Source organism: Oncorhynchus mykiss, chromosome 13 (genome assembly GCF_013265735.2).
Source record: "Oncorhynchus mykiss isolate Arlee chromosome 13, USDA_OmykA_1.1, whole genome shotgun sequence".
Lineage (NCBI taxonomy): Eukaryota > Metazoa > Chordata > Actinopteri > Salmoniformes > Salmonidae > Oncorhynchus > Oncorhynchus mykiss.
The window spans coordinates 9610493-9627329 of NC_048577.1; the positions used below are offsets into that span (position 1 = coordinate 9610493).

General features: G+C 43.4%; 1 protein-coding gene across 1 annotated transcript; it reads left to right on the forward strand.

Moving 5' to 3' along the window:
- Positions 1 to 3019: 3019 nt before the first annotated feature.
- On the forward strand, positions 3020 to 3862 carry LOC110494920 (kallikrein-8-like). Its single transcript, XM_021570255.2, has one exon. It carries the CDS (start codon positions 3020 to 3022, stop codon positions 3860 to 3862), a length of 843 nt encoding a protein of 280 aa, XP_021425930.2.
- Positions 3863 to 16837: the final 12975 nt, after the last annotated feature.

Consider the following 16837-nt stretch of genomic DNA (forward strand, 5'->3'; position numbering starts at 1 on the left):
AAGCATTTCACTGTAAGGTCTACCTACACCTGTTGTATTCAGCGCATGTGACAAATACAGTTTTATTTGATTTGAATGCGCCCGCTGGCTTGCAAGTGATCACAGCTGACCTCCATAGACTAGATAAGGATGTCTCTAGCCACCCAAAACAGCCACCACACTTATCAGCTGGTAGTTTTCCCTCACTCAGCGGAAAAGAGTGAGAGATCACGTGGCCATAAAAGTAGACAAAGAAGAAATGGACTACTTTAAAATGGAGAAAGCCCTCAATGGTGCTGTCACAGAAGCCATCATGGTGCATATGCAAAGAAGGGCCCTCTATCTACCTCTATTGTTTTCCCCTCACTCGGGGGTAAGGACTTAGAGCCAGAAATGGTGCCACCAATTGGCGGTGGTCTCTAGAAGAGATGCCGGTTAAAATGTAGGTAAAACTGTCCTGTAAGAGGACAGATAATGACCAGTAGAACACAGATGTACAGAACATACGTTTATTGCCACGCTCCAGACAGACACACACACACGTGGTAGTAGAAGAAGTATTGATGCATTGTGAATGGTGATAGTGTGTCTACAAGAGAAGACAAGAGAACACTAGTCTAGCATGGTACACTACACAGGGCCAACTAGAATAGACAACGGTGGTAGGTTAGCACGCTAGGCTAATAGGCCACAAGCTGTGGATTGGTATAGCAAGTAGCAGCTATCCTAGAGCTAGCATGCAATGTGGCTAGGTCAACAATAACAAGGTCATGGGGGTAGCCATCTGGAGTTATGCAATATACAAACATGACGGCCATCTTAAGTCATATGGTAACATTGGGTCCAGGCTGTCGTGTCTGGTCTGAATACTGAAACATGTAAAAGCAAAGACCCCTGACCAACCAAAGTCCACTTTCATGGTTATCCACGCACAACAGTGATGTTTGGGAAAGTCTAGGAAGATGCCCGACCATGCAGGAAACGTCCAGTTGGTAAGTTGCCGTGGAGTGCAGGGGTTTACAGAGATGTCCTCAACCTGCACTCTTAGTGACCACTGAGGGTTCTGAGAAGGAGTTGGGGTTCTCCTACCCCAGATAGGGTCTTTGATTAGCTGACTACGGTTGGTTCACTCTGGTCAGGACAGGAGACTTGCCCAGGCAGTGTTCTAGAAGCAGAGGTGTGAACATGTGGGGGGCAGAGTGACTGGTAAACAATGGTGAGCCCATCCCCAGAGAACCTCAGCTCTTTGCAGGGAAATAGAGTCAGGCAGAGTTGAGAGTCTAGGTGACTATGTGTAACAGTATAACTTTAGACGGTCTCCTCGCCCATACCCGGGCGCGCACCGCTAACTAAGCTAGCCGTTTCATATCCGTTACATATGGTCAGAGAGTTTTCTACGGAGAGTGCAGGTAGATGTGTTTGCAAGTTTGATTTGCTGAACATTTAAGCTGAATTCTTAAACACATCATTTAGGTTGTAACTTTATCGACAGTAAAAGCAATTTTGTTTTGAAATGTACCCCTGTGAGCCTCTGTAGTAGAAACTGAGAGCCTATTTCTGGTCAATGGCAGCACACCTCTTCACATGTTGCCACAGGTATTATGTTTCATACATTTATGTAGTGGACACCATTTGTGTTCACGCTCTCGTGACGAGTACAGCTCTGCCTGAGACTTGTTTTCCCAAAATGTCACCCTTCAGACCGAGGGGATTTACTCCTACTGGCTCTTGGTCTAATGGTGAAGATGCTGGCGCGACATGCGAGACATCCACAATTTGATCCTGGCAGTTACATTTACAGACTTCAACATCGATGGTCACATACTGACGTTTGGTGTCAACTGTCAAAAGTTTGCATAGATTCACTTTCCTAGTGGAGCCATATGCCGTTATGCACCTTTAGTCAAACAGATTATTTTATAGTCACATATAAAGTTCAGTGGAAGTTGTATCAATATTCATATACCAACTGAAATGTGATGTAGAATGATAGCATAGAGTGGAGTTTTTTTAATCTGGTTTGCTGCCTGAGGCGATTTTGAAAGAGTTGAATAGACGTTGAATGATGAGACTCATTAGGTCAAATTCACTCAGCATAGTTCAGTTAAACCTCTGCGGTATAATGCAAAACCTCTCCTGTCGGAAACATTTAGTGTACGTTGGAGTCTTTTGCACAACTATTCCTCAGAGAGATCATTTGCATACAAACAGCCAGACAAAAAGCCAACTAGGCTATGGCTATGACTTGTGTCAGTCCCAAAAGTTCAACTGAAGACACCAACTGAATTGAACTTCCCCAGGGGGGAATTGATTAGTCTCAGGCCTTATACACACATTTTGTTCTTCTTTTTGTTCTTCCACATACTATATGTCTGGCTATGCATCATGACTAGGTCCCCAAGGTTTTCCTGAGCATTTGTCCTGACTGGGGGGAGCTCTGGGCCCAATTAGTAGGACGTCACTGGCTATAACTGGCATGTTTTCCCTTTTCATGTCACTCTCATAATTGGATAGAGTTAGGATTTAGGGATGCAGTTGAGTATAACTACAATTATGTTATTTTACAGGTAGCTTATTATTGAGTTTATTTTGCAATCCCCCAGGAAACACACACACACACACACACACACACACACACACACACACACACACACACACACACACACACACACACACACACATACACACACACACACACACACACACACACACACACACACACACACACACACACACACACACACACACACATACATACACTCACACTCACACACCTTACAAGCACCCTATCAGAGTTAGAATTTGAAACACCGACCGGGTAACAGGCATGTCTCTCTAACCTCTGGGCTACCTGGACACCCCTCTTTATGGATTCATTCAAATAATTCAATTTTACATATGTAAAGTCACGGTACCAAAGAATCAGACAATCAAATGAAGTTGACTAGCATGCTGGACACTGGTTGGTGGATATGTTCTGAGATACGGGGCCAGAATATGTTTAAAAACACAGATGTTTCCTCTGGAAAGTACAGCGGTCATGAAGACCATGAAGATCCTGAGCGGTGTTCTGATACTCTCCCTGATGTTGGCCGAGACCACGTTGGGCGACATTCAGAAGAGAGTGGTCGGGGGAAACACGTGCAGTCCCACTGAAAGGCGATACCATGTCCGTTTGACAGCTAAAACTCCAACGAACGGATTGGAAAAGCTCTGTGGCAGCTCTCTGATCACCAACAGGTGGCTTCTAACCGCCGCTCGCTGTTGGCCTGCTGGACCAGAATGGAAGATGTATGCAGAAGTAGGTGGACATCCCGGCCCTGTGAAACCTCAAGTAGAAATCAAACAGAAGATGATACATACAGATAAGAAAGGAAAAACCCATGACATCATGCTACTGCAGTTACCAACTCCTGTTCCGGGAGCTATTCCAGGTCCTGGGGTTGATCCAATCCCTCTTGGTGATTGTACACAATTTTTGGCCAAACTTCGGGGGAAGACATCTAAACCAGAAGAGTTCCAAACAGTTCAGATTGCAGGCTATGATGCCACTACACCTGCTGCTCCTGACGCTGGGGTACCTGATGCTGAGGACCCTGCTGCTGAGGCACCTGATGCTGCCACCACCAGAGTCCTACATTGTGCAGAGGTGGATGTTATGAAATGTGACGCCTCCGTGGCAAAGTCCCATCAAGACATCTTCTGTGCACAACGTGCCGGAGTGGAGACCTGTAGAAGTGACTCTGGAGCAGGTGTGGTGTATAAGAACCAGCTCTATGGTGTCTTCATCGCTGAGGACAATGGTGAAGAATGTTCTGCAGCGGCAATCATCATGGATGTCTGCAAGTACAAAGATTGGATAAAGAAGGTAACTGGAAAATAAAGAAGAAAACTGACCGTTTTCATTTGATTAACATCAAAAGCTGATTATTGTATCCTAATAAACCATAAAAGAGATCTCAGATTTACTCAATGTCATTGGTCTTGTTATAACTGTAGTGGGTTAATCCAGGATGTTGATAGTTTTTATCCCATTGTGGTCCTGTATAGTTTAGTACATCCCACTGTAACTCTGTCTGCCTGGACACACGAAGGCTGGTATTCAATCAAAGGTGTGTCGTTGACATCACACTGCACCATCCACAATATGCCATTTAATTCAAAGCAATTTAACAGATGTTTGCAGATATTGTATTCACAGTAAATGCTGCAAATGTTGTCTCAAACATAAATGACCTTTAAAAGTCATGTGCAGTGTGACTGTTGTCAATGCACCTTGGATTGAATCTCTGTTTTAACCAACACACTGTCTCTGGACATTCATCAACAACACACTGTCTCTGAACATTCACCAACAACACACTGTCTCTGGACATTCACCAACAACACACTGTCTCTGGACATTCACCAACAACAGACTGTCTCTGGACATTCACCAACAACACATTAACTAGGATACTACTTCAGTAAAATAATGAATGAACTAAATATACATTTAACACTAATAAACCTTTTACTGTTGACGATTAAAATGATTGGTTCTGGAATAAGCTGGTTGTTTTTTGTTCTATGAGATACAAAAATTGGTCCAAAATGGCACCCTATTTCTTATTTACTGCACTACATTTGACCAGGTCCCATATGTGTCTGGTAAAAAGTGTACTATACAGGGAGTGCCATTTGGGACATTGCCATGTTCTGCCAGTCTTATAGTACAGCACCGTGACATGTATCTGTAGCTGTGAGTAAAGCATGTCTCCCTACATAGGGAGAATCCCCATAAGCACTGAGGTGAAATCAGACTGAGTCGGGTTGTTTGAGGCTACTCAAGCTGTAACTGACAGACACAATCAATTCCTGATGAAAAAGTCAACATAAAGAGGGAGAATTGTAAACAAAACCTTTGGCTGAGGCAAGAGGCTAAGATTGCTAATTCTCTACCCTTTTCCAAAAGTGTGCACTTGTTCCTTCCCACTCATGCATTTAAAAACATTGGATTGGTGCAACCATGGCTGGAGGGAGTTTTCACCATATTCCTCACACCAGTCCATTCCTTTTAAATCCACGAGGGAAGTGTACAAGTGCACACTTCGGGAGAAACGTAGAGGATTGGACTGTAGCCTTTGATTCAGTCGAACATTCTTGAGCCAACCTCAAGACGAACTCAAACAAACATAAATAGCTCTTAAATGGGACAAATCAAGGTGGAAAAGAGAGTTCTACACTTATTCTGCCTTACTGTCTCTCTGTTACCACTCTTACCCCTGCCTTCCCCTTCTCTCCCCCGCCCTTCCAACATTTCCATTTACTCCCCACACTTAGAGGGGTCATGATTTGTAATTCTCTCTCTCTCTCTCTCTCTCTCTCTCTCTCAATTCAATTCAATTTAAGGGGATTTATTGGCATGGGAAACATGTGTTAACATTGCCAAAGCAAGTGAGGTAGATAATATACAAAAGTGAAATAAACAATAAAAATTAACAGTAAACATTACAAATACAGACGTTTCAAAACAATAAAGACATTACACATGTCATATTATATATATATATATACAGTGTTGTAATGATGTACAAATGGTTTAAGTACACAAGGGAAAATAAATACGCATAAATATGGGTTGTATTTACAATGGTGTTTGTTCTTCACTGGTTGCCCTTTTCTTGTGGCAACAGGTCACAAATCTTGCTGCTATGATGGCACACTGGAATTTCATCCAGTAGATATGGGAGTTTATCAAAATTGGGTTTGTTTTCGAATTCTTTGTGGATCTGTGTAATCTGAGGGAAATATGTCTCTCTTATATGGTCATACATTGGGCAGGAGGTTAGGAAGTGCAGCTCAGTTTCCACTTCATTTTGTGGGCAGTGAGTACATAGTTCGTCTCTCTGTAGGTGGCTTTGTTATGGAAGGTTTGGGAATCACTTCCTTTTAGGTGGTTGTAGAATTGAACAGCTCTTTTCTGGGTTTTGATCATTGGAGGGTATTGGCCTAAGGAAGTGATTCCCAAACCTTCCATGACAAAGCCATCACCTACAGAGAGATGAACCTGCAGAATTGTCCCCTAAGCAAGCTGGTCCTGGGGCTCTGTTCACAAACACAAACACACCCCACAGAGCCCCAGGGCAGCAACACAATTAGACCCAACCAAATCATGAGAAAACAAAAAGATAATTACTTGACACATTGGAAAGATTTTTTTAAAAACAGAGTAAACTAGAATGCTATTTGGCCCTAAACAGAGAGTACACAGTGGCAGAATACCTGACCAATGTGACTGACCCAAAAATAAGGAAATCTTGACTATGTACAGTTTCAGTGAGCATTGACCTGCTATTGAGAAAGGCCACCGTAGGCAGACCTGGCTCTCAAGAGAAGACAGGCTATGTGCACACTGCCCACAAAATGAGGTGGAAACTGAGCTGCACTTCCTAACTTCCTGCCAAATGTATGACCATATTAGAGACACGTATTTCCCTCATTACACACTTTAGCTTTTTGTTGAACTGAATTGTTGAACTTCATCTGCATAATCTCCAGCACCAGCCCAACATCAACATATGTGAAAATAGCGAGTTTCTATGTTTAGTAGTCAAAAAGACAGAGCACACTTCTGATAGACTTAAAGGGGCAGTATGTAGTTGCTACATTTATTATTTTTTTAAATAAATTATATATATTAATGTAGAGATATAATTTAATCGTACTATTATATGTAGTAGAAGGTGATGGGTTAAAAGAAGCCTACATAACCAACCCATAAAGTCAAATTTAACATTCATGTTATCACGCCCTGGCCTTAGTTATCTTTGTTTTCTTTATTATTTTGGTTAGGTCAGGGTGTGACATGGGGGATTTATGTGTTTGGCTTGTCTAGGCTTTTTAGTAGATTTATGGGGTTGTGTTCATTCTAGGTGTTTATGTAAGTCTATGGTTGCCTGGATTGGTTCTCAATCAGAGGCAGGTGTTTATCGTTGTCTCTGATTGGGTACCATATTTAGGCAGCCATATTCTTTGGGTATTTTGTGGGTGATTGTTTCCTGTGTCAGTGTTTGTGCCACACGGGACTGTTTCGTTGTCAGTTCACTTTATTATTTTGTATCTGTGTTCATGTTTAGGTTTTCTTATTAAAAACCATGGACACCTACCACGCTGCGCATTGGTCCGATCCTTGTTTCACCTCTTCAGAGGAAGAGGAGGAAATCTGCCGTGACACATGTACGGCCAGCTACGTAAACTTTAACATTGATTTATCCGGCAATAGATGTTGTTCAATTGGCAATGTACATTTTTGTCTTTTTCTTTTATTTCTTTTATTTTACCTTTATTTAACCAGGTAGGCTAGTTGAGAACAAGTTCTCATTTACAATTGCGACCTGGCCAAGATAAAGCAAAGCAGTTTGACAGATACAACAACACAGAGTTACACATGGAGTAAAACAAACATACAGTCAATAATAAGGTATAAACAAGTCTATATACAATGTGAGCAAATGAGGTGTGAAGGGAGGTAAAGGCAAAAAAGGCCTTGGTGGCAAGGTAAATACAATATAGCAAGTAAAACACTGGAATGGTAGTTTTGCAATGGAAGAATGTGCAAAGTAGAAATACAAATAATGGGGTGCAAAGGAGCAAAATAAATAAATAAATTAAATACAGTTGGGAAAGAGGCAGTTGATAGGGCTAAATTATAGGTGGGCTATGTACAGGTGCAGTAATCTGTGAGCTGCTCTGACAGTTGGTGCTTAAAGCTAGTGAGGGAGATAAGTGTTTCCAGTTTCAGAGATTTTTGTACTTCGTTCCAGTCATTGGCAGCAGAGAACTGGAAAGAGAGGCGGCCAAAGAAAGAATTGGTTTTGGGGGTGACTAGAGAGATGTACCTGCTGGAGCGTGTGCTACAGGTGGGAGATGCTATGGTGACCAGCGAGCTGAGATAATGGGGGACTTTACCTAGCAGGGTCTTGTAGATGACATGGAGCCAGTGGGTTTGGCGACGAGTATGAAGCGAGGGCCAGCCAACGAGAGCGTACAGGTCGCAATGGTGGGTAGTATATGGGGCTTTGGTGACAAAACGGATTGCACTGTGATAGACTGCATCCAATTTGTTGAGTAGGGTATTGGAGGCTATTTTGTAAATTACATCGCCAAAGTCGAGGATTGGTAGGATGGTCAGTTTTACAAGGGTATGTTTGGCAGCATGAGTGAAGGATGCTTTGTTGCGAAATAGGAAGCCAATTCTAGATTTAACTTTGGATTGGAGATGTTTGATATGGGTCTGGAAGGAGAGTTTACAGTCTAACCAGACACCTAAGTATTTGTAGTTGTCCACGTATTCTAAGTCAGAGCCGTCCAGAGTAGTGATGTTGGACAGGCGGGTAGGTGCAGGTAGCGATCGGTTGAAGAGCATGCATTTAGTTTTACTTGTATTTAAGAGCAATTGGAGGCCACGGAAGGAGAGTTGTATGGCATTGAAGCTTGCCTGGAGGGTTGTTAACACAGTGTCCAAAGAAGGGCCGGAAGTATACAGAATGGTGTCGTCTGCGTAGAGGTGGATCAGAGACTCACCAGCAGCAAGAGCGACCTCATTGATGTATACAGAGAAGAGAGTCGGTCCAAGAATTGAACCCTGTGGCACCCCCATAGAGACTGCCAGAGGTCCGGACAACAGACCCTCCGATTTGACACACTGAACTCTATCAGAGAAGTAGTTGGTGAACCAGGCGAGGCAATCATTTGAGAAACCAAGGCTGTTGAGTCTGCCGATGAGGATGTGGTGATTGACAGAGTCGAAAGCCTTGGCCAGATCAATGAATACGGCTGCACAGTAATGTTTCTTATCGATGGCGGTTAAGATATCGTTTAGGACCTTGAGCGTGGCTGAGGTGCACCCATGACCAGCTCTGAAACCAGATTGCATAGCAGAGAAGGTATGGTGAGATTCAAAATGGTCGGTAATCTGTTTGTTGACTTGGCTTTCGAAGACCTTAGAAAGGCATGGTAGGATAGATATAGGTCTGTAGCAGTTTGGGTCAAGAGTGTCCCCCCCTTTGAAGAGGGGGATGACCGCAGCTGCTTTCCAATCTTTGGGAAATCTCAGACGACACGAAAGAGAGGTTGAACAGGCTAGTAATAGGGGTGGCAACAATTTCGGCAGATCATTTTAGAAAGAAAGGGTCCAGATTGTCTAGCCCGGCTGATTTGTAGCGGTCCAGATTTTGCAGCTCTTTCAGAACATCAGCTGAATGGATTTGGGAGAAGGAGAAATGGGGAAGGCTTGGGCGAGTTGCTGTTGGGGGTGCAGTGCTGTTGACAGGGGTAGGAGTAGCCAGGTGGAAAGCATGGCCAGCCGTAGAAAAATGCTTATTGAAATTCTCAATTATGGTGGATTTATCAGTGGTGACAGTGTTTCCTATCTTCAGTGCAGTGCAGTGGGCAGCTGGAAGGAGGTGTTCTTATTCTCCATGGACTTTACAGTGTCCCAGAACTTTTTGAGTTAGTGTTGCAAGAAGCAAATTTCTGCTTGAAAATGCTAGCCTTGGCTTTTCTAACTGCCTGTGTATAATGGTTTCTAACTTCCCTGAACAGCTGCATATCACGGGGGCTGTTCGATGCTAATGCAGAACGCCATAGGATGTTTTTGTGTTGGTTAAGGGCAGTCAGGTCTGGGGAGAACCAAGGGCTATATCTGTTCCTGGTTCTAAATTTCTTGAATGGGGCATGTTTATTTAAGATGGTTAGGAAGGCATTTTAAAAAAATATCCAGGCATCCTCTACTGACGGGATGAGGTCAATATCCTTCCAGGATACCCCGGCCAGGTCGATTAGAAAGGCCTGCTCGCTGAAGTGTTTCAGGGAGCGTTTTACAGTGATGAGAGGAGGTCGTTTGACCGCTGACCCATTACGGATGCAGGCAATGAGGCAGTGATCGCTGAGATCTTGGTTGAAGACAGCAGAGGTGTATTTAGAGGGGAAGTTGGTTAGGATGATATCTATGAGGGTGCCCATGTTTAAGGCTTTGGGGAGGTACCTGGTAGGTTCATTGATAATTTGTGTGAGATTGAGGGCATCAAGTTTAGATTGTAGGATGGCTGGGGTGTTAAGCATGTTCCAGTTTAGGTCGCCTAGCAGCACGAGCTCTGAAGATAGATGGGGGGCAATCAGTTCACATATGGTGTCCAGAGCACAGCTGGGGGCAGAGGGTGGTCTATAGCAGGCGGCAACGGTGAGAGACTTGTTTTTAGAGAGGTGGATTTTTAAAAGTAGAAGTTCAAATTGTTTGGGTACAGACCTGGATAGTAGGACAGAACTCTGCAGGCTATCTTTGCAGTAGATTGCAACACCGCCCCCTTTGGCAGTTCTATCTTGTCTGAAAATGTTGTAGTTTGGAATTAAAATGTCTGAATTTTTGGTGGTCTTCCTAAGCCAGGATTCAGACACAGCTAGAACATCCGGGTTGGCAGAGTGTGCTAAAGCAGTGAATAGAACAAACTTAGGGAGGAGGCTTCTAATGTTAACATGCATGAAACCAAGGCTATTACGGTTACAGAAGTCGTCAAAAGAGAGCGCCTGGGGAATAGGAGTGGAGCTAGGCACTGCAGGGCCTGGATTCACCTCTACATCGCCAGAGGAACATAGGAGGAGTAGAATAAGGGTGCGACTAAAAGCAATAAGAATTGGTCGTCTAGAACGTCTGGAACAGAGAGTAAAAGGAGGTTTCTGGGGGCGATAAAATAGCATCAAGGTATAATGTACAGACAAAGGTAAGGTAGGATGTGAATACAGTGGAGGTAAACCTAGGTATTGAGTGATGAAGAGAGAGATATTGTCTCTAGAAACATCATTGAAACCAGGAGATGTCATTGCATGTGTGGGTGGTGGAACTAATAGGTTGGATAAGGTATAGTGAGCAGGACTAGAGGCTCTACAGTGAAATAAGCCAATAAACACTAATCAGAACAGCAATGGACAAGACATATTGACATTAAGGAGAGGCATGCTTAGTCGAGTGATCAAAAGGGTCCAGTGAGTGGAGAGGTTGGTTGAGGGTCACGGCGATTTAGACAGCTAGCCAAGCAAACCGGTAGCAAGCTAGCATAGGATGGAGTCTGTTGTTAGCCACCTCTTGCGTTCGGTCAGTAGATTAGTGGGGTTCCGTGTGGTAGAGGGGATTAATCCAAATCACACAACAACAACAAAAATAAGAACAATAGATATAGTTATAGAGGCCCGAGAAGAAAACATAATAATAATAAAAATAAATAAATTGTCCGATTGTCTATTCAGATAGCAGCCGGTAAGACAGCTAATGGTTAGCGGGCCGCAGATGGGCGTTCAGGTAACGTCGCGACGGAGGAGCCAGCCGGATCTCCTTCAGGTAGATAACGTCGGCAGTCCAGTTGTGAAGGCCCGGTGGGGCTCCGCGTAGGCAGTAAAACGGGTCCGGATAGGTGACTGCAGCCCAGGAGTGAATGATGGAACTCAGGAGTGATTGACGGAGCTGGCTAGCACCGGAACAATCAATGTTTGCTCCGGAATTGACGAAAGCCGACTGTCACACGGATAGCAGCTAGCTAGCTGTGAGATCCGGGTATGAATGTCCAGAGAGCAGTTGAAATCCAGGGGCATGGAGAGAAAAATTGGTCCGGTATGTTCCGTTCCGAGCCGCGCTGCGCCGTACAAAACTGGCGATAGATTTTCGAGCTAAAGGATAGCTGATGACCACAAACCGTGGTTAGCTGAATACTAACGATTTGCCAGTAAAGAAGCTAACTAGCTTCTGATTAGCTTCTGGATTAGCTTCTGGGCTAGCTCCTGGCTAGCTTCTGGCTAGTTTCTGGCTAGCTTCTTGGAGTTTCTGGCTAGCTTCTTGGAGGATTACAGATCTGAGGTAAATAATAATTTTTTATAAATATAAATTGGTGAGGCTGGTTGCAGGAGAGTGTTTAGAAGATGAGTTGATGGAAAATAAAAATAAAATGTATGTGAAAAAAGTTGTAAATATATATATATATATACAGGACACGACAAGACGAGGACAAAAGACGTCTGAACTGCTATGCGATCTTGGAGTGGAAAAAAAAATACAAAATAAATAAATCTAATGTCTTAAGGCCAGGCACCACAGGCTAACAGTTTGTTTTTCTTTACTGTCATTAGACTGAAACTTTACCAGTTGAAAGTATACTAAAATACAAGATATTATTGGATTACAAGTTTTGTTTATTTTTTAATTAAAATATACAAATGAGGCAAACAGTCCATAAATATGCGCTAATATGCATGCTATGATAATCTGTTTTTCAACACATTGCTTCAAGGCAGAATGTTTTTGTTTCATTGTGATAAGACACTCAATGGTCAGATTTTACAGATCAGTTTATCAAAATATTGTCATTTCATGGAATAATTTAAAAAACACTATTCACATTTTTGACAGATGCATATTTTGCATATATTTACACATAAAATGACACTTCAAATCAAAATGACTCAATATATATAAAAAAGCCTCTGTAAAAGTCTGACTATAAGACCTAAGAACCTGTGTGTGGAATAATGAGTGTGCGTTCTATGAAGACTGAGAACAATGAATTGGTGCACCAGGAACATGTCATTTTGAGAAATTGGCCGATATAGGCTAATGCAATTAAAATGTACTTACCATAAATATGACCATGTATGTCACATTAATTCAACTCTTATTCATATATCACTTCTAAACTGACACATGGACATCAAATATACCTTTTACAATTACATTAGCACGTTTAATACATTTGTTTCAAGCAGTAGAGCATATGCTTTGAATACTGGTCTGTTGTCAAATATGCAGTTTTGGGCAAATTCTCATATCACTTTGCTCAATTTGTCACATACAAGGATGTTGTATGGCTGTTGAAATGTGCAGGACATCAATCAGCTATGCCTGCCCACTACGTAAGGCCCTTGTTGCTGGTGACGCTTTACTTTCTTGACTATGTCATGGGACCTACGCCTACGCTTGGCACACTACATTGAAGCAGCATCAGCTCCCCTCTGATTGCTCCAGTGTCACCAAAGTGCCGTCTAGCCACAATTTGTTCATCACATTTGTTCGAGCAGTGGCTCCCTCATTGAGCGTGGCTACTGCCATACTGGCTGCTCCGTCAATGCGGCTTTTGCCCACGAAGACAGTTTTGGGGCATCGCGACCATATTACAGAGTTCAGACATTCCTTTGCATTCTGGGTTCCTCCGTGCTACATTCTTTTGAGGACGTTAACATTTGACATCATGATATACAGGTACCATTTTCTGTGCAACCTCTACTAAAACATATATGGCCTCCAAGGGTTTTGTGACAGGGTGAATCTTCAACATTTTCTATGACTAGCTGGTACCAGCACCAATGAACACACCTATGCCGTAGTTGGAAGTGAATCCTCTCTTGTGCCAAGTGTCATGGAAGGATACATGAATGTCTATGATGGCATCCTCATCCTCCTTCAGCAACACTGCTATGTCTGGCTCTATATCTGTATCCTCATCCTCCTTCAGCAACACTGCTATGTCTGGCTCTATATCTGTATCCTCATCCTCCTTCAGCAACACTGCTATGTCTGGCTCTATATCTGTATCCTCACCCTCCTTCAGCAACACTGCTCTGTCTGGCTCTATATCTGTATCCTCATCCTCCTTCAGCAACACTGCTATGTCTGGCTCTATATCTGTATCCTCATCCTCCTTCAGCAACACTGCTCTGTCTGGCTATATCTGTATCCTCACCCTCCTTCAGCAACACTGCTCTGTCTGGCTCTATATCTGTATCCTCATCCTCCTTCAGCAACACTGCTCTGTCTGGCTCTATATCTGTATCCTCATCCTCCTTCAGTAACACTGCTCTGTCTGGCTCTATATCTGTATCCTCATCCTCCTTCAGTAAAACTGCTCTGTCTGGCTCTATATCTGTATCCTCATCCTCCTTCAGCAACACTGCTATGTCTGGCTCTATATCTGTATCCTCACCCTCCTTCAGCAACACTGCTATGTCTGGCTCTATATCTGTATCCTCATCCTCCTTCAGTAACACTGCTATGTCTGGCTCTATATCTGTATCCTCATCCTCCTTCAGCAACACTGCTATGTCTGGCTCTATATCTGTATCCTCACCCTCCTTCAGCAACACTGCTATGTCTGGCTCTATATCTGTATCCTCACCCTCCTTCAGCAACACTGCTATGTCTGGCTCTATATCTGTATCCTCATCCTCCTTCAGCAACACTGCTATGTCTGGCTCTATATCTGTATCCTCACCCTCCTTCAGCAACACTGCTATGTCTGGCTCTATATCTGTATCCTCACCCTCCTTCAGCAACACTGCTATGTCTGGCTCTATATCTGTATCCTCACCCTCCTTCAGCAACACTGCTCTGTCTGGCTCTATATCTGTATCCTCACCCTCCTTCAGCAACACTGCTCTGTCTGGCTCTATATCTGTATCCTCACCCTCCTTCAGCAACACTGCTATGTCTGGCTCTATATCTGTATCCTCACCCTCCTTCAGCAACACTGCTATGTCTGGCTCTATATCTGTATCCTCATCCTCCTTCAGCAACACTGCTCTGTCTGGCTCTATATCTGTATCCTCACCCTCCTTCAGCAACACTGCTCTGTCTGGCTCTATATCTGCATACATTTATATTTGCAGTACTCTCCATTGACTGTAGCCCTCTCCGAATCCTTGCAACTGAAGTGCGGGGGAAAAGTACGTATTATGTCTGTCGACATTCCAGACATAAGGGCCTCCCGGGTGGCGCAGTGGTTAAGGGCGCTGTACTGCAGCGCCAGCTGTTCCACCAGAGACTCTGGGTTCGTGCCTAGGCTCTGTCGTAACCGGCCGTGACCGGGAGGTCCGTGGGGCAACGCACAATTGGCCTAGCGTCGTCCGGGTTAGGGAGGGTTTGGCCGGTAGGGATATCCTTGTCTCATTGCAGTGCGCACCAACCAACTGTTACTGAGTTTGGGTAATCCAAATATTATGTTACTGATTACAATTTTGGACAGGTAACTAGTAACTGTAACGGATTACATTTAGAAAGTAGTCTATCCAAACCTGGTGGCATGAATACAATGTCCATCACATGACAGTTCCTCATGTAACAACTAGGAGATATGAAGCAAATATGAAGCAATTGGCTTGATTTGGAATGAGGAAGAGAAAGAAGGCATACCTCTCTAACCTCTAGTTTACCTACTGCCCTCTGTTTTAATCTACCCATCTATTTTACTATGTAAACTGGCTACAGCCAAGAGACAACCAATGGAATTGAGTTGATTAGCATGTTGGATGCTGGTTGGTGGATACATTTTGAGATACGGGACCAGAATATGTTTAAAAACAGAGGTGTCCTCTGGAAAGTACAGCGACCATGAAAACCATGAAGACACTGAGTGGTGTTCTTCTGCTCTCCCTGATGTTGGCAGGTATGTGTACTAACCCTCTACTCTGTATGTCTCTGTTCTCCATTCTTTATTCCTCATGGAACTTTCCACTTTTCTTTACTTTCCTGTTTATTTTGCTACAAAAGTTGTTTTCTTTCCTTTATTCCATTATTTGTCTTTCTAATATAATACAATGTGCCTATTTTAATTTCTCACTCTCTGGTCATCTCTTCTCTCTCATTCAGATGCCACGTTGGGCGACATTCAGAAGAGGATCATCGGGGGGAGGACTGTAAGGACACTGAAAGGCTGTATCATGTGCGCATAGTATGGCAGGCAGGAAAATACTTTCTTTATCAGTGTGGTGGTTCTCTGATCAGTGACCAGTGGGTTCTAACTGCTGCTCACTGCAGGCCTGGAGGAGTTAAAGGAGTGGTGAGTGTACATGTGCACAACAGATAAAGGATGAAGGATTGTGAGCATAACTGTTCATAATAGCGTTTACTGTCACCATCAGATTGGGGGTGGGTGTGTGTGTGTGTGTGTGTGTGTGTGTGTGTGTGTGTGTGTGTGTGTGTGTGTGTGTGTGTGTGTGTGTGTGTGTGTGTGTGTGTGTGTGTGTGTGTGTGTGTGTGTGTGTGTGTGTGTGTGTGTGTGTGTGTGTGTGTGTGTGTGTGTGAAAATGTATTCGCTCACTACTGTAAGTCACTCTGGATACGAGCGTCAGATGACTCAAATGTAAATGTAAAAATGTGTGTGTGACAGGGTTGGGGTCAATTCCAATTCATTTCCAGTCAATTCAGAAAATAAACCAACTTCCAATTCCACATGTTCCTTATTGAAAATCATTGAAGAGGAATTTCAGAGTACTTCCAGAATTGGCAGGAATTGACCCCAACCCTGGTGTGTGAGAGAGAGAAAGAGAGAGAGAGCATTGAGATAGTTAATAGCAGTAAAACATTTTTAAAAGACTATCAACTACTTTTAATGAACTGTGCTATACAACTGTTATTGACTACTGCTCTCTGTCAGGATCCTCATGTGTATGTCGTACTGGGTAAACATCCAGCCTCAGGTCCAGTCAAGGCTCCAGTAAAAATTGAAAAGGTTGACACACATGCTGATCCAAACCAGCATGACATCATGCTACTGAAGTTACCTGAATCTGCCAAGGAGACAATTACGCCTGTGAATCCTCCTGACTGTTTAACTACACCTGGGTCACCTGGGCCTTCACAAGCCAAACAGAGAAAAACAGAGGACAGTGGGTAGGGAATAACTCTACTTGTTTTTGTTGCAAAACTATTTCTGCTATGGTGTGCACTATTTAATATGACCCGGATGCCAAACAGGGATGAACAGTGAACTGATGAAAAGAAAATACTTAGAAAATGTGTTGCTCTATTAGATGAAGAGAGGAAGGGATGGGTAGTGTTCTA

Coding starts and splice junctions, on each gene's coding strand:
- LOC110494920 (XM_021570255.2), top strand. CDS start 3,020: ATGAAGACCATGAAGATCCTGAGCGGTGTTCTGATACTCTCCCTGATG.